At 36.5% G+C, this 21,675-nt stretch overlaps 1 protein-coding gene across 2 annotated transcripts in view; it reads left to right on the top strand.

Annotated features, from left to right (window-relative positions):
* CDK17 (cyclin dependent kinase 17) overlaps positions 1-21,675 on the top strand; it is a 91,240-nt gene that overhangs the window by 54,006 nt on the left and 15,559 nt on the right. For both annotated transcript variants that reach the window (XM_050323435.1, XM_050323436.1), the window contains 2 exons: positions 4,255-4,388; positions 19,231-19,356. In XM_050323435.1, the coding sequence (XP_050179392.1) occupies positions 4,255-4,388; positions 19,231-19,356 (260 nt within the window). The remainder of the gene's footprint in view (positions 1-4,254; positions 4,389-19,230; positions 19,357-21,675) is intronic.

The following is a 21,675-nucleotide window of genomic DNA, read 5'->3' as shown; positions in this document are numbered from 1 at the left end:
AATTATTTGGTTAAAAAAAAACAGATAAAACTGAAACCTGCCATAGGTGCATCTTCATGGCTGCTTGTTTTTGAATAAGATTATCAACATAAAAATTCATTGAAAGGCTAAGGAGTGTTTTGGGGTTTTGTTTGCTTTTTGAGTATTGTGCTTGAGTTCCTGCAGTTGTGGTAATGTGTAAAATCCAAAAACACTTTGAAAAGAATTTCTACTTGGAAACTCTCTGTTAGCTTTAGGTTTTGTAAAATGCTGTGTAAAGTAAATATTTTTGAACTGTACCTCTGTTTAAAATTTGTTAGTAATTATTTAATTTAGTATTCAGTAATCAGGATGATTTTAAATAATATAGATGATTCCCAGGCCAGATTGTGAAACCACTGAATGAGGGTCTAACTGAGGTGTATTTTTAGCTCACTTGATCTATAAGGCTTCTACAGTCTTGTACTTCTGGAAACATTTAACTGCTGCAGTCCCATAATGAAGCCAGAGCTAATAAACTCTTTGTGGTCCTGACCTGGCTGAATGCAGAGCAAACCCGATTGTCCTTGTTCCATGCTTACATTAATGGCACCTCTGGAGAGGCACCTGGATAGTGCAGAGCCACCTAAGCTGACCCTCCTGATAAACTGATAAACAGCCAGGAGGGAGTTTATCCCTACTTTTGCCAGTTGTGCTGATATAGTTATGGAGAAGTTAGTATTAATTGAAAGGAATGACATTTCCATACAGCTTTTATAGTTCAGGAACATAAACAGCAAAGGCAGTTTCTATGGCCTTCCTCAATTTGAATTTTATTCTTAGTGAAACTGATCTTAAAATGTAGTCACTTCATAGAAAAGTAAGCTTTGGAAAAGTGTGCCTTGGAAGGAATCCAATATGCAAGTCACGTGATTATTTTTGTAATTATTTGAAATAGGGGGGGAAAGATCATGCAGTCTGACTCAGTGCTGACTAACTAGTGCCTTTGATTATGGCTCACCTGGAGGAGTTCTCCTTTGCTGCACTGTAGGTTCTCTGTATTAATTTCTTCTGTGGCGCGTTGCTCCATGGTGAAATGCAGACAACCTTTTCCTTTGAATGTACTTCCATAGTTACCCTGTTACATTGTAGTCATCTACAGCTTTTTATTACTTGGCCATACTGGATATTTAATAAGACCTGTAGAGTACATTGAAATAAGTACCTGTGTAAGAGAATGGCTTGGGTGTTCAGTGGGAGCAGTTCAATACATTATTGAATGTTTAAAACCTCAGAATACCATGCAAATAGGCTCTGATGCAAAAGAACTTGCCTACAGAAAAGCTTACTGAAATTAAGGAAATATTTCCATGATTTTCATCATTGCTTAATCAAATGTCATCATGCACCTGTGTAAAAATTATTAAAATGTTTAGGTTAATGCCTTGGTCTGGGGTTTATGCTAGTAAAATAATGAATGTAAGGCTCTACTAATGCTTTTTTAATTGAATAAAATAAAAGGATGAATTTATATTAGATGATGACACAGTCAAATTATTTTTTAAAAGCTTAAAATTATATCTATTTAGAAAATAATTGAAACATCTGCAAACCCTTACAGATAAGAGCAGTTGAGTATTTAGCCCATTGGAAATTCAGGCATGCGCTTAATGATACATTTTTGGATGCCACAGCCAGTATCCTGCTTAAGCCTGCTTGGTTATGGGTATGTAGCTTATCCAGACTTACCAGAATTAATCAAATCACAAGAGTATTCAAAATCATCATCTTATGTAAGTCTGAAATACTGCATCTTTAGACTTGTGTGGTACAGACCACTTTGTCTTCACATTCCTGATTTATAAAAACCAGAATCTCCTTGCAGCTACATTTTCTGTCCCAAATGTATGGGCTTGTGTTACTAGTTCTTGAAGTAGTCCTTAGTGGTGTGTCATTACATAGCTAATCTCCTTAGCAGAAGAATTACCTTTGTCAACTACAGTGCTCTTTGTAGTTCTGCACATTGCATTTTGAATTGCCGTTTTTTTACTAGTAACTTCATAATACAGATGCTTTTGTGAATTGAACGTGAAAAGTATGACAGTATCAATCCCATAATTACTTTTTAATAAGTGTCAGTCTTTTTAAAAAAAGAAATTATGTAATTGCTCCATGGCTTAAAATACAGCACTACTTTAATTTTGTCAGTTTTATTTTGTGGAATTGCTGCAATAACTGTCTCTTACCTAGCTTCCATAAAGAAAATAGACTTTGAGGCCCAGTCAATGAGCTTGTGCTAACATGAGGATAAGTAGATTGGGGAACCATTGTCAGTAACTGCTACACATTTTGCAAACAGAATCTCTAGAGCTGTAATTTAAAAGGGGATATTTATTAAATAACTGATGCTGGGAATGTGCTTCTTTATCAGATACAACGGCACTGTCATAACAGCTTTGCTGCAAATAGTGTTTTCAATGATGCTTTTATATTACTAAAAATAATTTCCCACAGTTTGTTAGAGATTTTTAAAAAGACAGCTGTCAAGTCACTACAGAGGATAAGAGAGATTTCTTAGAGGTCTGGCAAAAGAGAGTCACATTTTGTCTGCTTAGCTTCAAGTTAAGGCTGATCTTTAGAAACCACTTTCTGTAAATCTTTTTCTGTGGTTCAAACTACTATGCCTTTAGAAACATTGATGAGTATTTACCTTGTTTGAAACCAAAAGATTGCTTCTTATATAAGGAGTGCAGGTTAATTTTTCTTATTCAGTCCAAATCTGAGCATGACTTGCACAGAAAATTCTAATGCAGTGTGGATTTTCAATCAAAATCCAATATAAATCCACATTACTGCTGGAAAATATGCTTTGTGCATGAGATGCATGCTTAGTTTGTGTGTTTAATTACAGCATTTTGAGTTACAATACGTGTTGCTAATGCCTTATGAGTTAATCTTTCTTTTTATATCCATTCTGTTTTCTGTAAAAGGAAATTCTTTGTACTGAAGAAGAATTTGTTCCTTTGAAGTCTGCATGATTCTGTGTGAAACAAACTAGACAACTGAAGATGTGCTGATAAGAAACATTGACCTAATGGCTTTTATCCCCCCTAGAAAATCCAACTTTCTTGCTTCTTGATAGTGAAAAAACTTGTAGTTATTCTTTTGTTTTGTTTTGGGATTGTTGGTGGTAAGACTGAATTGATCTCTGTGTGTTTTCCTAATATTAACATTTTTTTAGGGGTAGAATTCTGATGGGTTTAGTTCCTCAGGTTCTCTTTTACCTTGTACAAGATAATGCTTAATATCAAGGATCAGGTGAGGGCAAGGAAATGTGTGGTTTTTGAAGCACCTAGTATTTAATCACTAGATTAATTTCTAGTTCAAATATTCCAAAAGTAATAATGGAGCATTACTCATAGTAAATTGCTTGTATGACCAATTTCCCATGTGTGTCCTTTTGCAAGTCATTTGGCTCTCTGCTGTTAATGACACCGCCTTGATTTCCTCCTGCTCATTACAGTGTCTTCCAAAGTCTGGAAAATTCTTTGGTGCTAAAAAGTATAATATACACATAAACTCTTTTTGTGGATGAATCTAAAGGATTGTTTTAAAAATACCAATTTTGTGTTGACAGGAAGATCCTGCAACATCACATAACTCAGGCGGTCTGTTAAGTACATTCCTCCGTAAGGTCACAAGTTTCACTTAATTGCTCTTAAATGTCAGGTCCTCCGCTGAATGCACTTCTTGTATGTTTTGGGCCTCTATTTAGATGGTCGTAATACATTCTATTGCTCCACACTTGGACACCAGAGCATTTTATTTCTGAAGTTCCCTTATTTGTCATTTCTGAAAATAATACCTATACCTCTCTGTTTTGGTTTTTTTTAAGCTTTCTGAAGATACATTTAGGTTACTAAGATCAGGTATTCTGATTTGAAAATGCTAAATATTCTCACCAATGTTGTATATCCAAGAGCAGCTAAAGAGAGCAGAAGTACTGAGGGGGTTTAGCCGGATTAAAATTGGGATTGTTTGTCTTTTGTTTTGGAAAACTGAGTTCTGCTGCAATCCAAATAAGAGAAAGAATGATAAAGTCTGCATAGAAGTTCTTTAAAGTAAACCTGTTCATTTTGTGATTGTTCCTGAGCCATAAAAAGTATATCAAGGCTGCGTGGCTGTGATGAGCCTTTGATTCTGCTGTGTAACCTGAAGCGCAGTAACAGTAGAATTGTTTTCCATCTCTACAAAAGAGCTGATTAACTGTTTTCAATTATTTGGATTATTTTTAAGATATTGTTCATGAAAATCTGAAAATGGGGTCAGATGGGGAAAGTGACCAAGCTTCTGGAACATCATCTGATGAAGTTCAGTCTCCCACAGGTGTTTGTCTCAGAAACCGGATACACAGACGAATCTCCATGGAGGTAATTTACTTTTCATATAAGGATCATTTAAATTGACAAGAGACTTGGGGTTGCTTTAATTGTTTATTATAACTGGTTGTCTTCTCAATTAACTGTAATTGTTCTGACATAAAATAGTTTCAATTCTGCACAAAGTATGCCTCCATTTTCACACAGAAAGATGGTTATCTTGCACTGTTTATGAGCTGTTAATTTTGAAAATCTACATATGGTTTGAAACTGGGTTTTTTTGGGGAGGAATTTTTTAAGTGTAGCGCTGGAATAGCTTTCTGCCACATTCTGCACAGTTCACTGAATGTATTCAAGAAGTTTAGACTTTTTTTGCTTAACACTGTTTTCTAGTCTTTGCAAAACCAGTGCTACAGCAGCAATGGTCCTGACTGCTTCAGCCTTTTCCTCTCTTCCTGTTTTTTTTCGTGAACGGAACTTTACAGGATGGTAAACAAAAGGAGGAAAAGTACCTTATGAATAACTGTGCACATAATTTCCTTTATTTATGAGTCTCATTATGAATACTAGCCACCCTTGTGCTTGCTTTGTTGTCATTTCCCTTTGTGAACTAAAACAGAACACTTCCTTTTTCTTGAGTGTATAAAAGTTATGGTTATAATAATGTCTTTGTTACAGAAGCATGTAAAATTTTGTAGTTGCTGCTTTATGGTATACATAGCAATAAGTGTAGTTTGTAAGATTTTAAATCTTCATCCAAAACCTCATATCAAATACTGGATTGAGAAACAGATTTGGATAAGTTACAGTAGAGTGTACGTGCCAAAAATTTTTTATTTGTGAGGCGTTCTGTTATGCTTGGAATTCCAAGACTCCAAGCATGTAATGCAGATATGAATCCAAGAATGTGTGAATTAGCTGTATTGATTATTTATATAATTTCTTGCACGTGGAAGGTTTTGTTTTCAAAAGCCTGAATTTGTAAGTTAATCTCAGGTTTGATCTAAAGACTTCATTGTCCCAAATTTCTTTGCTGGATTTTACTTGGGAGGACTAAGGTGGGCCTATTGGTTTATGCAGGATACTTAAATTAAGAAAAAAAGTCATTGTAAAAACTAACTAATCAGAATGTATGCTGGAGAAACTAAAAATCAAGGAAATTATTTTAAAGGATTATTTATTTTTTGTTCATTGTCTGTTTCCTCTGTATTTTGAAATGCACACTTAAGACAGGAAAGAAATAAGGAAATTAATGATGCATAATGAAATTGACTAACTGAAATGGAAATCTGTCAAGTCTTCCAGAGAGGAATAAGAGCCATTAAAGGATTCTCTTTTGTATTAGAATTCAAGAACTCTAAAACAAATTAGAACTCAGGAATAGTCAATAAAGTTCAGGAAATTTCTGTGTCATTTTTTATAAGGTGTCATATAAAAGCATCTTTTCATTAACCTCTGTAATTGAGTAACAAATCTAATATTACTGTTTAAGAGGCTTTGGGAAGCTTTTAAGTTTTGTTTATGCAGTGCTGATTTTCTCATTTTCCTCCAAATTCCAATGCTTGTTTCTGACTGTTGAAGTTAACATTATTTCTTTATTTCTTTATTGACTGACTCAGTCAACGAGAGCAGGAATGTTTTCTTGGCAGCTATTCATGTATATTCTGTGAGAAGTGCAATGTTTCCCTCAAATCACTTTTAGTACTGATATGGTGACTTTTCCCATAAGATTTCATGCTATTGTGTGCCAACAGTCACAATTCTGAATTTTAGGAATGCTGCCATTGAGAGATACTTGCGGTGGACTTAAATTTACTTCTTAGAAGTGCTTTGTAGGACAGTAGGTGGGACTTTTACCTGTTAGTGCATTCCAGAGGGAGAAAACTATAACAATTTTTGTAGCTTTGGTTAAAATACCTTTCTAATGATAATTCTTTTTTTTCAGTCAACTTTCTCATTTCCTTAGTGAAAAGGCTTTAAGTGATTACATTGTCTACCTGTCTTTCCCTCCTCCTATTTATCCCATGGGTCATTTTTGGTCAGTTTTGACAAGGGGATAGAAATCTCAGATGCTAATTTTCTGTTAATTTCTCTGAAAAAAAGCTCTGCATCGGGAGACATTGTTAACGTATCCACTGCTAAGAAAGATACAGACTTTATTAAATGCCACAGGATCCATACATGAGTTGAGTTTCAAGATATAAGTCAATAGAAAACCCAGTTTTACTTGTTTTGCTGTTTGTGGAACAGGATCGCTTGCTTCCTTGGCCTTTGAGGGAACCAAACAAAGGTTTTGTCTTGCAAAAAGTCCTGCCTGCACGCCTTGTGTGATTTGTGCCATGGGGCTGGTTCAATAGTAGCAATGTGATTATATAAAGAGAAAGAAATAGTCTGTGTTGTGAAGTAAGTCTCTGTTATTTCAGTTTCATTTTGCTGACTTGTGGGGATCTGTCACCTCTAGACATCATTGAGTAGCCTAAGAACATACACCCTTTATAGCCCTTTAGGCTGAGTTATTAGCTGTATGCTATACATACAGGTTGGAGTAAATTAGTGTATGTGTGACAGTATGTTTTTGCTGTAGCCTGCTGAAGTCACCAGTCCCACTTGAAATCCATTGTAGAATGTATTTGAGTAAATACACACAGTTGGATAAACGCGATAAAGCAATACTCTTGTTCCTCCACATTGAGATGAACGTGCCTCTCACATTATGGCTATGTGCTTTTTATGTGTTTAGCTTGGCCAATATTCACTGTATTTATAATGGCTTTGTATGTAATTTCTTTGTTATATATGTTTGTTTCTCTCTGCTGAATTGACAGAAGTCCTGATTTGTTTTGAAGGTAACTAATCAGGTAAAGCTGAAACCTTAGAACAGTCCTTTTTACTCGTAAGAACTTTGTGCATATAACCAGAGTTTTCATGCTTAGCTTGACCTTTCTCTAGAATCCTGAATATTATCAGCCCATCAAAGGAAAACTCAACCCTTTCTTTAAAGTGCTTGCTAAAAACAAGCATACTGTACTCAAAATGCTAATTAGAAAAAATGAGTATTAATATTCCTGGCATGTTTTGTCCATTAGAATACACATCTTGATTTTTAGTGCAATTAAATAATGTAGAGCTAGAAATAAAATGTTGTCGAAGAGCAGACATGTTATCTGCTACAGAGTATATGAAAGATTCTGTTGGGAAATAAAACTGGTGTTTCTAAAATTTTTGTGTAGAAATATCTTGGAAGATAGAGAAAATGCAAAATAGACAACGGAGAGAGAAATGGAAAACGTGTTTGTTGTAGCAGAGTCTCCATAGCAATAGAAAGCTGAAAATTTCATAACCTTAAATTGCCCTGCTTTAGATAGGAAATCATCAAACTGCAATGTAACCTAAATACGAAGCATTTTAGATATGAAGTGGTGATAGTGCAATGAGAAAGAGCTACCAGCTTTCGATTTGTCATATCCTCCCCCTCAGCCCCCCCTCTGACAGTACAGTTTAGGCCAGCATGACTGCTGCAGACAGGGAGATGGTGTGCGTTTGCTTCTGAATTCGACAACACTGCGGTTGTGGTTCTAAATTTTTTTTTTTTTTTAATGATTGTTTCTTGTTATCATGTGCTTAGAAAACAAAGAGAACATACCAGAATCTCATTGTGTTGAACTAGATAAAGTTTATTTTGCCTGTAATCCACAGGCTACAAATTGTTGGTAAAGCAGTTGCCTTTTTTTTTTTCTCCTTGCTTCCACTCATTCAGGCAGGAACTGTGCTGACAGTAGGTGTGAGCATCTATTGTGTGAGGAGTTTGGCTTCAAACACCTGTTAGGTTTCAATTAAAATGTCTAGAATTTTCATGCTACTATTAATGATTACTTAGTAAATCAGTAAAATTATGAAAACAGTTGTATGGAATAATTTTTTCAAGTGTCAGAAGCAATGCAGCTTAAGAATGACTACATGTGTATCTCTGTGTGCTTTCATCATGTAATGAGAAACACTTCTCTAGATCATGGAGCTGCAACTTAAAGCATTTTTCACTTTATTTTGCTTGAAAAGAAGACATGGGCAGTAATGCATTAATATAAATTCATGTTTCTAGCTGTAAGGGTTCACTGTGGTCCCTGTGCCCATGCACTGGATAGTGAATGCATCATTAAGAGCTGTGGTGGATGAAAAATACAGAGAAACACTCCGTGCAAATTGAAACATCTGTTTCCCTTTCCCAGAAGTCCAAGGTCCGTAAGCTGTTTTAGCATGTGAACTGGCGGAGGGCCATAGCCCACTGTTCACCAGCCTGTTTCCCAGATATTTTATCCTGAGAAACAGTTCCTATCCATCCGACTGTCACATTAGGGACAGAAGTGTGTTCCAGATCAGACTGCTCCTACCACACTGCTATAGGGTATAATTCTCCCCTGGGAGAATTAGCTGCAAGGTTATGCTTTTAGCTGAACAGAAGGAAATACAAAGGCTGTGAATTGATGCTGTAAGCATGTGTGCATTGTGCTGGTCACCTTCTGAAAGAAAGTGTATAGGTGAAAAGTTTTCGGTCAGCTTCACTCTTTAGCAGGGCTGTGACTGGTTTGGAGGTCTTGACACAGTCTGAGTTACTCAATCTACTGTTGGTACAGCTGGGCAAGTGTACCTTCTCCTGAGAAAACCCCACAAAATTAATTGATGTTTCAACTGACACAACGTTAGGATTTTGTTCACAGGCCTCAGATTAGAATGTGATTTATAGTTCCCCATTCACGTGTGCTAACAGGACACTCTTGAGTCTGTTCAATTGCTTAAATGCTTGAACAGCAGCCTGGATGGCAGTACTGACATAGGTTTTTGATTGGGGTAGTGCAGTACTTTCTCCTTCCATTAGTTTTGGAAGCAGGAAGCCACAGTATCCAAGAGAGCCTGAGTGTTCAGCCCTACATATCTTGCCCCTCAAGAGTGGTATTTCTTCTGGGTCTGAAATAGCCTGTGGACTCAATCTTGTGATAAATATCTGAAAGTGCTTTGTGTACTTGATTAGCATATTGAAAGAAAAGGCTTGATTTAATTAATGAATGAATTCTGTATTTGGGGTGAATTCTCTCCCAAATATAAAAAAGTCACTTGATTCAGTGCTCCAAATTGATGCTTTCTTAAGTTGTGTTGTATTTCAATAGACTGGCTGAAAACCAGCATGGATTTATGGTATGAGAAGTAGCAGTGATCCTTTGTAGTCTTAAGATTATATTCCTTATTGCTGTTAACAAAAGAAAATCTTCTTTTATAACCCTTTCCTCAAGTTTACGAGAATAGTAATTGATTAATTGTGATTTAATGTTTTCAGTGAAATAATAACACCACCATTTAAATATAAAGAAAAAAATGTAGTATTCAGATATAAATCACTCTGCTGAAGGCACTTTATGCATCATAATGAAATTATAGCTAAAGCTGTCAGTTTTTGTGGGGGAATGATGATGGTTTTATACACATATAAGGTAGACTGGTATAGATAACTCATCCCAGCTGTTAAAATAGTCTTTCTGGTTACAGTAATTGAGGCCTATTTATAAAGGTGTTAAAATAGCATCCTGCAAGGATGTTGTAGGTTTTTTTTGGTGGATGTGTATACTGGTGTTTTTGATTCAAGACCTCAGAGGTCTGCAGAGCTCTAACCAAATAACACAGTTCTATACAAATATATTCTCTGATTTAGGGTTAGTTTTTTTTCTATTTGCTTTTGCCTCTAGCAGTCTTGTTGTATGTCATAATTTTGTAGAGGATCCAGTTGGCTTCAGCTGTGCTAACTGTCATTTGACAAAAATGCACTGAAATTTGATAAGGCAACCTTCAGAAAAAACTCCACATGCTAAAATATTACAATAAGTACATACTTACAAGGTAGTATATTGGAATGTTTAAATTTTCACTGGCATAAACAAGTGTCCTAAAATTAATTTGTTTGCTTTATGTATCATGAAGGAGCACCTAGCACACATTTTTAGTTAAAATATGCAAGGCAAGAATAGAGGGAAAGGTTGGTTGTTTTGGGTTTTTTTACAGTAAGAATGTCATGAAGTGCGCTGCATAGAGGATTATATGATATGGCATCATAGATGTCATTAAGCATTCTCTAGTGAACAAAAGCACTGTGACTTACTAGTGAACAGCTTGTGGTTGCAGCTGACACGTCTCGCTGGTCCTTGCTGAAATTGGTGAGAAGGCTCATTCAGACCAATGCTTGCACAAGAGAGCATTTTCATTTGATCTGTAGTGGATTGTTTGGCTGTCAGACTGATGCCTGTATACTTAGCAGAACAATTCTGTTTTCTTTGTGAGGCCATAACAAAATTTTGCAGATGGAATTTAGCAATATTAACTCTTCAAAGATAAGGTACAGTTTAAGGGAGAGGTGGACAGCAAGTTGCTGCCTTATAGTAAAGTAATGATCGGTCTGGAAATGTAACTTATCAGTGAACTGAAGAACCAAAGCAATGAGTATAGGTATATAATTCTGTAGCTTGACAATATACATTGTCATCCACTGACATAGACAGCTTCCTTATCCCCTTGGCTTCTAAACTTGTATCAGTGGATAATTACTCACTTTGTTTTGAAAGCGTAGTTGTCTGATAGTTCACTTTCTTACACCACATTGCTGCATCATCACCTTAGAGCCCATTCTCCTCCAAACCCATCTGGCCACACATAAGGAAATGCAGGTTTTGGAGGTGCTCAACTGTTAGGTTTGCTAAATGAAACATTCAAGTAAGAGTCAGCTGTAGCTGATGTTATCATGGTTTTCTAACAAGTCATTTGGTATTACAGCATTGCCCTTCTTGGGGTTTTTTATGTCCTACTGCTTCACTGGCAGAGGCAGGAATCTTTCCTCTCTTGTCGCAGTTTTGAGTGCAGTACCATTTGTAGCCCAATAGATTTGAGAGAGACTTACTGTTGCCGCAAGAAAGAAGCAGTCTGCAAAGTGGCACTTTGTGAATGGATAAAAAGAAAAGTAGCCTCATTTTTTCTACTTTTTGCGGTGTTGTAAAAATTGGGTTCAGGAAGACCTTAACAAATCCTTCCCTGGGGCAATTTTCTGGTTATGTATTTTATTTTTGATTGTAGTTTTTCTGTTTTGTCAAAAATATTTGTGTCTATTGTGTAAATGTGCTATATAAGTCAAAGATGTAATGACTCGAGTTGTCAGAAGACAGACTAAAAAGTGTGAATGTTTCAAATTATTTATTTTTCGAGTAGTTTTAACATGTAGAGTTCAAACATTCCCTGTCCTGTTTTAGATACATCTTTTTTTAACTTCAGTGAAATTTAGTGAAGTATGTAGTACATCTTGGCAAAAAAAAAAAAAAAGGTAAGTTAAGCAAATCCAGAAGATTTTGTTATATCTGATTTAAAATGTGAAAAGTTAACAGTGTTCATTTCACAAATAAAAGTAGGTTTATCCTGTGGAAAAATGTTCTTTTTTGACGGGGTCTAAGAGAAGTGAAAATTGATCTGTTGATCAGGAATGAGACTTTCTGAAAAATGTCATGCTGTGACACCAAAGAATATTCTATTCAACTCAGTCAGGAAACTATAAAGCTGGGAAGATTTTTTTATGGAGAATAGGAGATGAGGAAAGGATAAGTAGCAAAGGAGAAGTTTGACAGTCAGATGTGAAAAACAGAATGTGATAGAAAAATTCTCGTATTAAAGTCTTGTGGATGATTTACTATTGGTGCAAGTCTAGAAGCTGATATTTGCAAGAGTATTTTAGACATCCAAAAGAAGACCATAAGTAATGAAATACAAAAATGTTAGTGTTGTAAGTTAGTATAAGAATTTAGACAACTTAATTCCAATCAAACATTGATAAATTTATTAAGCAAGCGATAATAAAGTAAAACAGTGCTGGGTGGCCTGGAAGGCAAGTGCCCTGCCGAGGCACACACTGAAATGAAGTCAGTGTCTCTTTTTATACATTTTCAAGTCCCAGGTTTTGGATGTAAATCTGCTTGTGGCTTGAGTTCGTGGCTTGTTGTTACGTGGTCATCTGGCATTTGTCAGAGATGAAGGGTGCAGTTCTTATCAGTTGTAAATTTTACCGATACTGATACTTGTTTGTTTAGCAAGATGTCTGCAATTATTTTTACTGACGCTTGATTAACAGGATGTCCATGAAACTTATCTTGTTGAATTATAAGAAAAATTCCTTATTCCCTCATACACATAAGATTTCATGAACAAAGTTAACCCTTCTATTACAGTTAGGAGTTTCATTTTTTACTTTATGTGTGAAAAGCAGCCTAAGTTTGGAGGTTTTGACTGTGGTTTTAGTTTGTTTGTTTGTTCATTTTTAATTTAGAAGACATGTTTGTTTACTCTATAATGTTAAATTCCTCAGCTCACAGGACCTGCGGGATTTAAGTTGGAATGCCTGCCTCCTTTTCTTGTGCCCAAGTGTAAGTAGTTAGTGGTAGACAGAACATGCACATCAAGTTACAGCAACACAGTTGGGTGCTAGCCAGATGAAAGAAAAGGCTCCACAAAGTGTGGCTCTTTTCAGAGCATTTGCTGTAGCTGGCATTAGAAATAGATGGTAAAGACAAGCACGAGTTAGGGTAGTTTATCTCCACAGAAAACAAAGTGATATTAGTGTCACAAGTGCTTACATGTTTATCTACCGTCAAGCAGGGTAGGACAAATGTGACTCTCATTTCAGACAAATTATAAAAATAGATTGCATTTCTCTGCCAGTAATACCAGTAGTAAAGCAAAACTGAGAATAAGCATTGCATATGAGGATAGAAAATGTGTTTTTAAGTTGTAGAAGGAGGGGGGAAAGTGCCACAAGCATTCTGGTTTCCCTAGCAAATCAAATGGTGCCTGAATATGTTCTCCAGAGTATAGTCTGGAACTAGATCAAAAAATAGCTCATTAAGTAACATACAGTTAACCCTAGGCATTTGAGCATTTACAGTACCACATTGATGTATTTTGTTGCAAGTGCAAGTTGACCCTAAAGGTAACTATAAAGGAATTAACTAGAAAATGCTATGAATTGACAAAAACTTTTTCATGTATCTAGAACTCATTTGGAAAAACAAATCCTAAGTGACATGCAAGAAAATAATATAATTTTAATTTTTTAAAACATAGTTTGTTTTACCTGAAGTACTTTGCTGTCCCTAAAAGCTAAGGTTCCACATTCCAGTAAACGTTTGCTTCTTAAGAGTTATAAAGGAATGTACACAAATACCCTTGGCATAGTTGAGGGCCTGTGTACACCACTTACACACTGTTATGTTTAAGAAAGGATATATAAAATAACATAGAGAGTTGCTTTATTTTACTACCTTTAAAAATTAAAAAAAATTTTTTTGAAAGTTTTATAAAGGGATGCAAAATTAGTGTTAAAAATGGGCATTTAACTCTGTAGTATTTACAGTCTCAAAATCTTAAGTATCTGAAGTTAAAGAGGATAGGAAAACTCAGTCCTACCATTAATTTTACGTGCTTCCTTATTCTTTAAACAGTATTGTAGCAAGATCTTCTAACAGCCTGCATTTTTAACAGTGTGCTAATAGTTTCCATTATAAAAGCTTTCTTGGTTTTAGTTTGGTTTATTTTCTTATGAGAAATGCTAACAGGTCATTGCATTGAAATTAGTGTGGACAAAGTCCTCTGTCCAGAGAGTCTCTTTTTCATTGTTTCACAGAAATCTGCAGAGATTTAAGAGAATTAGAAATTCTTAAAAATCACCTAAAAATTCCTACTGTTGCTGGCACTGCAGCCTGGTTCACACCAAAACAGCAGCAAGCTGTGGGGCTTGGAAGAGCAGGTTTTACTGCTAGTAAAGCAGCACTGGCAGGATTGTGGTGGGATGGCAGCACGAGCAGTGTGAGGGAGAAGAGCTGGAGATTGCATGTGACGTGCAGCTCTGGGCTTCATACTCCAAGGGCAGCCTCTCTGCAAAGGCTGTTCAGCACCACCAGGGAAACAGGGCTCCCCTGGGCTCAACAGCCAACCCAGACTGGCCAAAGGGCTATTCTGTACCATCTGGTGTGGCACTCAGCAGTAAAAGCTGGAAGTAGGAGGGAGGAAGGGGGAACATTTGCAGGAATGGAGGAGGAAGGGAGGACATTTGTCTTCCACTTTTTGAGCCACTGTCGTGCATGCTGAGGCCCAACTTTCTGGGAAACAGATGGACCACCTGCATGCCGATGGGAAGCTGTGAATCAGTTCCTTCTTCCACTCTGCATGGGCACACAGCTTTTGCTTTCCCTATCATTATCTACACCCACAAGTCTCCTCACCACCCTTCTGTCTTCTCTGCATCTCACAGGAGCAGGGAGTGAGCGTTCCTCTGGGTGCAGGCTTGACTGTGCACTGGGGTCAGCCCCCAGTGGGGGAGTAAGTCTCGTGCTGCCATCAGATGACCAGGTTGCCCAAGTGTCATCAGACTGCCTGGTCTTGAACCTAAGACTCAAAATTGGTGGGTGTGTGGTCAGGTTTTTGATTTTTTTTTAATGTTGTCTCAGTTAAATTAACTGGGCTTTTCAGCTGTGTCAGACTGATGTGATTTTAGTTTCCAGTTTTTCTGTTTCGCCGCTAGGAAATATTATGCTTATTCCTCTCATGCACATCAAATGAATCCCCTTTCATGTTATCGTATAGCACTTACTTATAATTGCTTGCTTTTCCCAAGAGGTGGTTGCTTCAATTACGGCGAAAACTGGGAGGAATTAAGAGAGAAACAAGAAACAGTAATTTCCATTTTTCAGATATTTGGGGGTCCAGTCTAAATTACTTACTTTAGTTTCGTGTATTTTAGGCAGTTAGGTAAAGGATAATTGTAATACAAAGAAGACTTCTTATTTATGATTCTATGATCTTTCAAATATTGTTGTCATAAAAGGTTTCTGGCTGGGAGGTAGCGGTTTTAATACATGGTTTTAAAAAAGAAGTCTTGGCTTGGTTGACATTTCAACACAGCCAAGTGTGCATGAGTATTGCAAGTAGAATAGTAGTGTAAATCGTTAGGAGAAAAAAATCTATAAAGTACCTGCTGCAGTTTCCATAAAATCATTATGTTTTTGTCACGGAAAAGAACCCATCTTCAATTCAAAGAAGTTACGGAGAATAGGTAGTGTTTTGACTTTATGTACAACATGAAAAGTTCAGGCTTCCAACACTTAATACTTTGGGTTTTTTAAGGGTAGAAGAAGAATTATTACTATCGTGTGTTGTCCATTATATTACAAGTGTAAGTATAGAAATTTTATTAAAATGAGGTATTGCAATTCTGAAGAAATATCTCCTTACATTCCCCCTCAGATTGTGGTGTGTTTGGGTTTTTTTTAAAGACAGACATTGCAGGGGGTGGGACTGTAAGGGTTGTTGTATGTTTAAAGCAGAGTAATGTTTGTGGGGGTTTTACCTGAATTGGAATAGATTTTGGCCTTTGCAGCAGTAAGTATTTACATTCAAACATTATCTGTATTACCTACTGTGGAGCACCAAATGTAAGTTTACAGCTTAAGCTCAGTTTAGAACTGTGGATGTCAATGGATCTCTGAACTAAGGCATGGTGGCTTTTGCAAGTGCCTGTTGCAAAAATGGCATAGGCAGAGATTTAGAGAATAAAGGAACAGGAATTATCTAATAGATTTACAAGTACCTCCCATTATAGTATTTTCTGGTACCCAAAACATTATCTCTATTTTTTATGGTAACTGGGCTTCAAAGGAGGGAATTCTTAGTACCTGTAAAGAATCTTAGATTTGTTTTGTTTCCCTTCCTCTCCATTTGAAAAGTTATGTGTTTACTGATGGCAGGCATTGTGCACTGTGCCAGTTAATGGCATAGTTTTCAAACTGCCATCACAGCTTAAAGGCTACCTTTGCTTCCTTCTTCCTACATATCCATCGATTTTATGTATGCTTGGAAATGCTTCTTGGAGGCTATGGAATTAGGTTTGAGGCACCACTTTGGCTGCACCAAGGATTAGTGCTGTGAAAGGAGAGAACATGCAGATTGAAAGCTTTGGGGTACAACCAACTCAGTATTTCAGGCGTCCTTTGAGTTGTGGTCTGTGATTTCAGTGTCCCTATAAACATTCTCTGTTAAAATCCCTAGAACAGACTGTGTTAAAACACATATTGTCAAACCAGCACTGTGGGACAGTGAGAAGAGAGCACTACATAGCAGGTTTCTGTGCCATAAGAATTAATAGATAGAAGTAGGAGAAAACTATTTTGCCACAGGGTATATAGGATAGTGATGATATCTACTGTGTTGAGAAAGTTGAAAAATTCAGCTCAGTGCTCTTTTCTTCTGCTGACTTGGTATTTGCCAAATTGTTCTTGAGCCATCAGAAAATCGGGATATTGGCCCAGTGTTGATCTGGGATTACAGCAGGAAGGTGGAGTAGAGTGATGCTGCTCTTTCTTCTGTCATCCCTGTCTTGTTGCAGCAGTCTCATGGTTTTACTCTGCAGTGAGATGTCAAAGCTGCTTTCCTTAAGTCAACATGGCACGCCTTCCTTGGTGCTCAACTGTTTTGAAGGACTACCAGAATTTTCTGAAGAATGCAGTAAATTATTGGATGAAATTATTTATTTTTCATGATCTGAAGCCCTCCTGAGTAGGAGAGAGGCATTTTTCTTTTCAGATGACTCTACCTTCACTGAATTCTAGTTGCTTATTAGAAAAATGGCATTTGCACAAAAGAAAGAAAATACTGTAGTGGAAAATACCAGCTTACTGTAGGAAATACTTCTAGCTTCTGTTATGATTAGTTCCACCACTCTCCTAAATACCACACAGGCAGTTTTAAAATTGCCAATGTTTTGAAAAATTTGAAATACTGAGGTTGAAAATGAGTTAATAAACTTAAACAAGAAGCTGCCAAAAGTGAGTCATTCTTTTTGTTTCCTTTTGATTTAACTTCAAAATGTTGGTCAGAGCTGTCATTCAGTGAAGTGCATTTTTTTGTTTAAAGAAAATTTAAAAATTCTGTACCAAATGAGAAATAGACATCTATTTTTTTAAGTTATGAAAAGAAGCTGATGTTGGACAGCAAAGCAGAAGCTAACAGACTTTGTGCTCTGCACCTAAGGAGGTGTGAGGAACAAAAGAAGAAAAGGAGGATCAGCTGCCAGAATTTGGAGCTCTGCTGGCATCTCTCTAAAAATTTCTGCCGATATCCAGTGGCCATAGTGAATAGCATATGTAAATCATCCTGGGGGGATATATATTAACACCTCAGTCCTACCTGAGATTCAACTAATCGACAAATTATATAGATTTTTCAAAGTATATATCTTTAACTGATACTTTTTGCTTAGCTTTTGCTCCAGGGATGTGCACAGGTCATGCATATACATGGTTCAAATGCATTCTCATCACTGAAAGCTTAGCAAGTTGTTCACCAAGATCTCGAGTCTTGAAAAGTCTGATGATCCAGTTCTTTTGTCAGCCTAAGCCAATTTGGCTGCCAGCTTCCTGGGCTTGCTCTGCCTCTCCTGCCCTGTGTTCAGGCTGTGAGCTTGTGTGACCTTACACTGAACCTGTTTGGAGCACAAAGCTGGCAGGAAGCTTTTGCACTTTGCCTGAGATAGTTTCTCGATGATTTAGCATGCTGAAATAGTTCAAAGCTGCTGCAAAGACATGAGTAGAAGCACATGGTCAAGCCTGAGGGGAACTGAACTAGGATGTAGCTGCCAACATTTAGGTTAGCTCAGGATGCCCATCTGGAGGTGACAGGTAAGATAGAAAAGGGTAACTTCCAGAATGCCTTGCTGCCCTCGGGTCAATACTGATTAAATCTGAGCTCCACCAGCAGAAATCTGGAGTTCCCCTCCTGTGCTGGAGAAAAGTGTGAAAACAGTGGTGCTTCCAGAGATGTCCTCTTAACTTCAGGGTAGAATCTATGGGAGTGGATTGTATACTGTGACATTGTGCATGATTTTCTTTACTTGAATAAGCTACCTTCACCAAAAAACAATTCCTGGTGTTTTGGAAAATACTTCCCATGTTTTGTGAGTCTGGATATGTTGCCCTTTTATCTATGTAACAGTGACTGGCCATTTTTAAGACAACATTTGATATTTTGTTTTCTGGCATGTTTGAGATTAAAGCCAAACTAAAAATAAAAACAGTAAGAGTGTGCAGTCACCCCAAAGAAATTTTCTCCTCCCCCCCATTTGCTCAAATGTGATTTTGTTTCCCTCTTGTCTTAGAAATAATGAATATTGTTGTTAAAAAAAAATTACTAGTGAAAAACAGATTCTGATTGAGGGAAAACTGCTTTTATGTAATGGCGTTTTCATTTTCTAAAGATCCTGTAAAAAAGAGTTTGAAATAGAAAAATGTAATAATACTTGTTATAGTTGGCTCTAATAATGAAGCCATTCTGTTTTGTAAGACTGGAAAAACTGGAAATTGAAGTAAGTCTGTAACTTGCAGTAGTCAAGAGAAAGAGAGGGTGATATATTTTGAATCATAGAGATCTCTTGTTATTCTAATGTAATTGCTATAAGAAAAGAAATGTATTTACAAGTCTCTGAATTCTCAGTCTCCGGTGTTCAGGGTGTGTATAAGTATCCAAGTAAACTCAATACATTTGTCCACAGTGTAATTAATTGCATTTTAATATTTCTTTCCTCTTGTTAGATTAATGAGTTTGCACAGGGTTTGTCTTTTTTTAACCTGTTATCTAAGCAAGTTGAAGTATTGTTAGAAGAGAACATGTTCTTAAAGCAGTTTCTGTGAGATTATTTTTAATTGTATAAACATTTCAGTTTTAAACAGTAACACTGGAAAACCAGTAGCACTACAAGTGTTAAAAAATGTTTGAGGAAATTCTGAATTGCATTTGACCCTTCTCTTTTCCATGTTCTTTGCTGCAGGATTTGAACAAGCGCTTGTCCCTGCCCGCTGACATCAGGATACCCGATGTGTATCTTGAAAAGTTGCAGATCAACAGCCCACCCTTTGATCAACCCATGAGCCGACGCTCTCGTAGAGCATCACTAGTAAGTGTAATGAAGCTGCCTTTCTAAACCAACCTCTTGGGTCTTCAGAATCCATTTACTGAACGTGCTTGTATTCCAGGGGTATGTTTCAGCCTCATTTGCACCTTGGCTTTTATGTCCTGAACGTCAGCATGCACCTGTCAAAATTCAATTAAGAACTTTACCCTTTCTTTGATTTTTCTTCTGCAATCTTCGTCCTGTCATTTCTCATTGAAGGTCTTGACCCATGGAAATCAGTGGCTTAACTCAACTCCTGAAGTACATACTTAAATCCTTTTGCTTTTTAGAGCAGGGATGATCTGTTTGAGCAAATAGGCCACACAGTCTTAGGTCAAGGCTGGGGCCTTCATATGATTTAGTAGGAAGGCCCTAAAGGAGCATAATATGAAGGCAGGTCCTCCTTACTGTTCTTTTTGTATTGGATAACAAATTTTCTTTCTCAGAATTGCTGTTGAGATGATAGTGGATGATTTGCATTTTTGTTGTTGTTGTTTTAAAGCACAAGTGATTTCCTAAAAGAAAGAATGAATAAATTCACATGTACCTTTTTAGATTATGGGGTTACTTTAAAAAATAAGTCTTTCTCTTGGAGATGGTAGAATGAGTATTTCTATACTGTAATTAGAGTATAAGTCCTAGAAATGTGAGATACTTGTGCATATAAAATATGCACATCCCTGAAATAATACAAAAAGCACCACTATTGCCTTATTTTTATAAAAATTGCTTCATTTCAGTCATAATTTGATCTATGAGCTTTCTTAATGTTAATTGAGGTTTTAAAGAGTTACTAGACTATTACTGAATTCCTGAGCAAATTCTTTGGTGAGAAATTCTTCACAGATAAAAACTGAATACGTTTATGAAACGTACATTAATGTTTTCTTGATTTAATAGCTGATTTGCTGAAAAATACACGTCAAAGTACTTGTAGTGAAATAGCTTCTTAACTGTGAAATATCTTTACTCATTGTGAATAATGTTTTTAACAAAGCAGTGGTTGAGATTTCATGTATTTTTACCCTGAAAAAAATACAATTTAGTGTGCTAGACTAACGAAGCTCTGATCTGCTTGCCACCTTTTACAGGAACAATATTAAAAGAAAAGAAGATTGGAGCAAAGCTCTGGAAGTAATAACAATGTAGCTAGCTGAAATATTTATGCCAGAATTTTGTAGCTCATTTACCCCTTAGTTACTGATGTAGCATTGGACTGAGGAACAGACTTCCCCAAACCTGTCTTCAAATACTGGCGAAATACCTGTTCCATAGAACCTTTTCAGTGGAGTCCACTACTGGGGGGCTGGGGGAATTCTCCCGTATGTTTAAGTCTCCTTGCTCATTTAACATCGAGCCCTGAGAGTAGCCGAAGTTCTCTGTACTTCCTGAAAGACTGACAGAAAAACAGTGCCCTCTAATGAATATGGTTTGTGTGTGGAATCAGCGTGCTGTCACAAGGTTGTTTCATTTCACCTTTTAAAAATGCTTTCATTTTTAAAGGGCTTAAAAGTCCAAAATGAAACCTGCCAGCAGTGTTGTGGGATGCAGGCATGCATTTGCTGCATTGTCCTTTCATGATTTCAAACTAAGCTTTAAAAAAGAGAAATTCAAGGGCTCGTTATTCCAAAATTGTCATTGAAAGCCTGGTAGCAGACTGTTAATTACAATATATGACTACTATGCTCTGTTTCAAAGGCATGTTTCTTTTCAGGCTTGATAGGAATCAAAGGAAAAAGGCTATAAAAAGTACCTAGTGAGGACTTGTTATATTTTAGGTCTGGTGTTTTACTTTGAAATACAACAAAAAAAAATAGCTTTTACCGTAATTGGATTTTGTGCATGCATCAACAGTGTTGCATGCGCAGTGGCACAGGTGTAACTTCTGCACCAGTTATTAGAAGTCAAAGACCAAAAATGCAGTTCATCAGTGTTTCTGTGTAAGTCAAGGTAGATGCATATTACAGAAAAAAAATGAAATAGTTCAGAAAATATTTTGAAGGAAAAATGAAATTGTTCTTAGTTTGAGGAATGTAAAAACTAGTTTTTCTTAGGAATGATAAGCAACCAAAATGTGATCAAAAATTTAAACATAAAAAAACAGGTCTTGGAGAAAATCTGTCTTCTGTATGTAGGAAACATTTTATGGTTTTATTGTATTAAAAGAAGAGAATGAATTTGTTTAGTCTTGATGAAATCATCAAGGTTTCCTAGTAATTAGGCTTTTTAAATTGTATCCCAGACTGTCTGGCGATAAGACCAATGGCTATGAGTTCTCCTTTAGTTTCTCCTGTCAACTAAGCAGCCTATCTTTTTAATTCT

This window comes from Myiozetetes cayanensis, unplaced genomic scaffold, assembly GCF_022539395.1.
Source record: "Myiozetetes cayanensis isolate MyiCay16 unplaced genomic scaffold, myiCay2020 scf3, whole genome shotgun sequence".
In the NCBI taxonomy this organism is placed as follows: Eukaryota; Metazoa; Chordata; class Aves; order Passeriformes; family Tyrannidae; genus Myiozetetes; species Myiozetetes cayanensis.
This window is presented reverse-complemented; position numbering and strand designations above follow the sequence as displayed.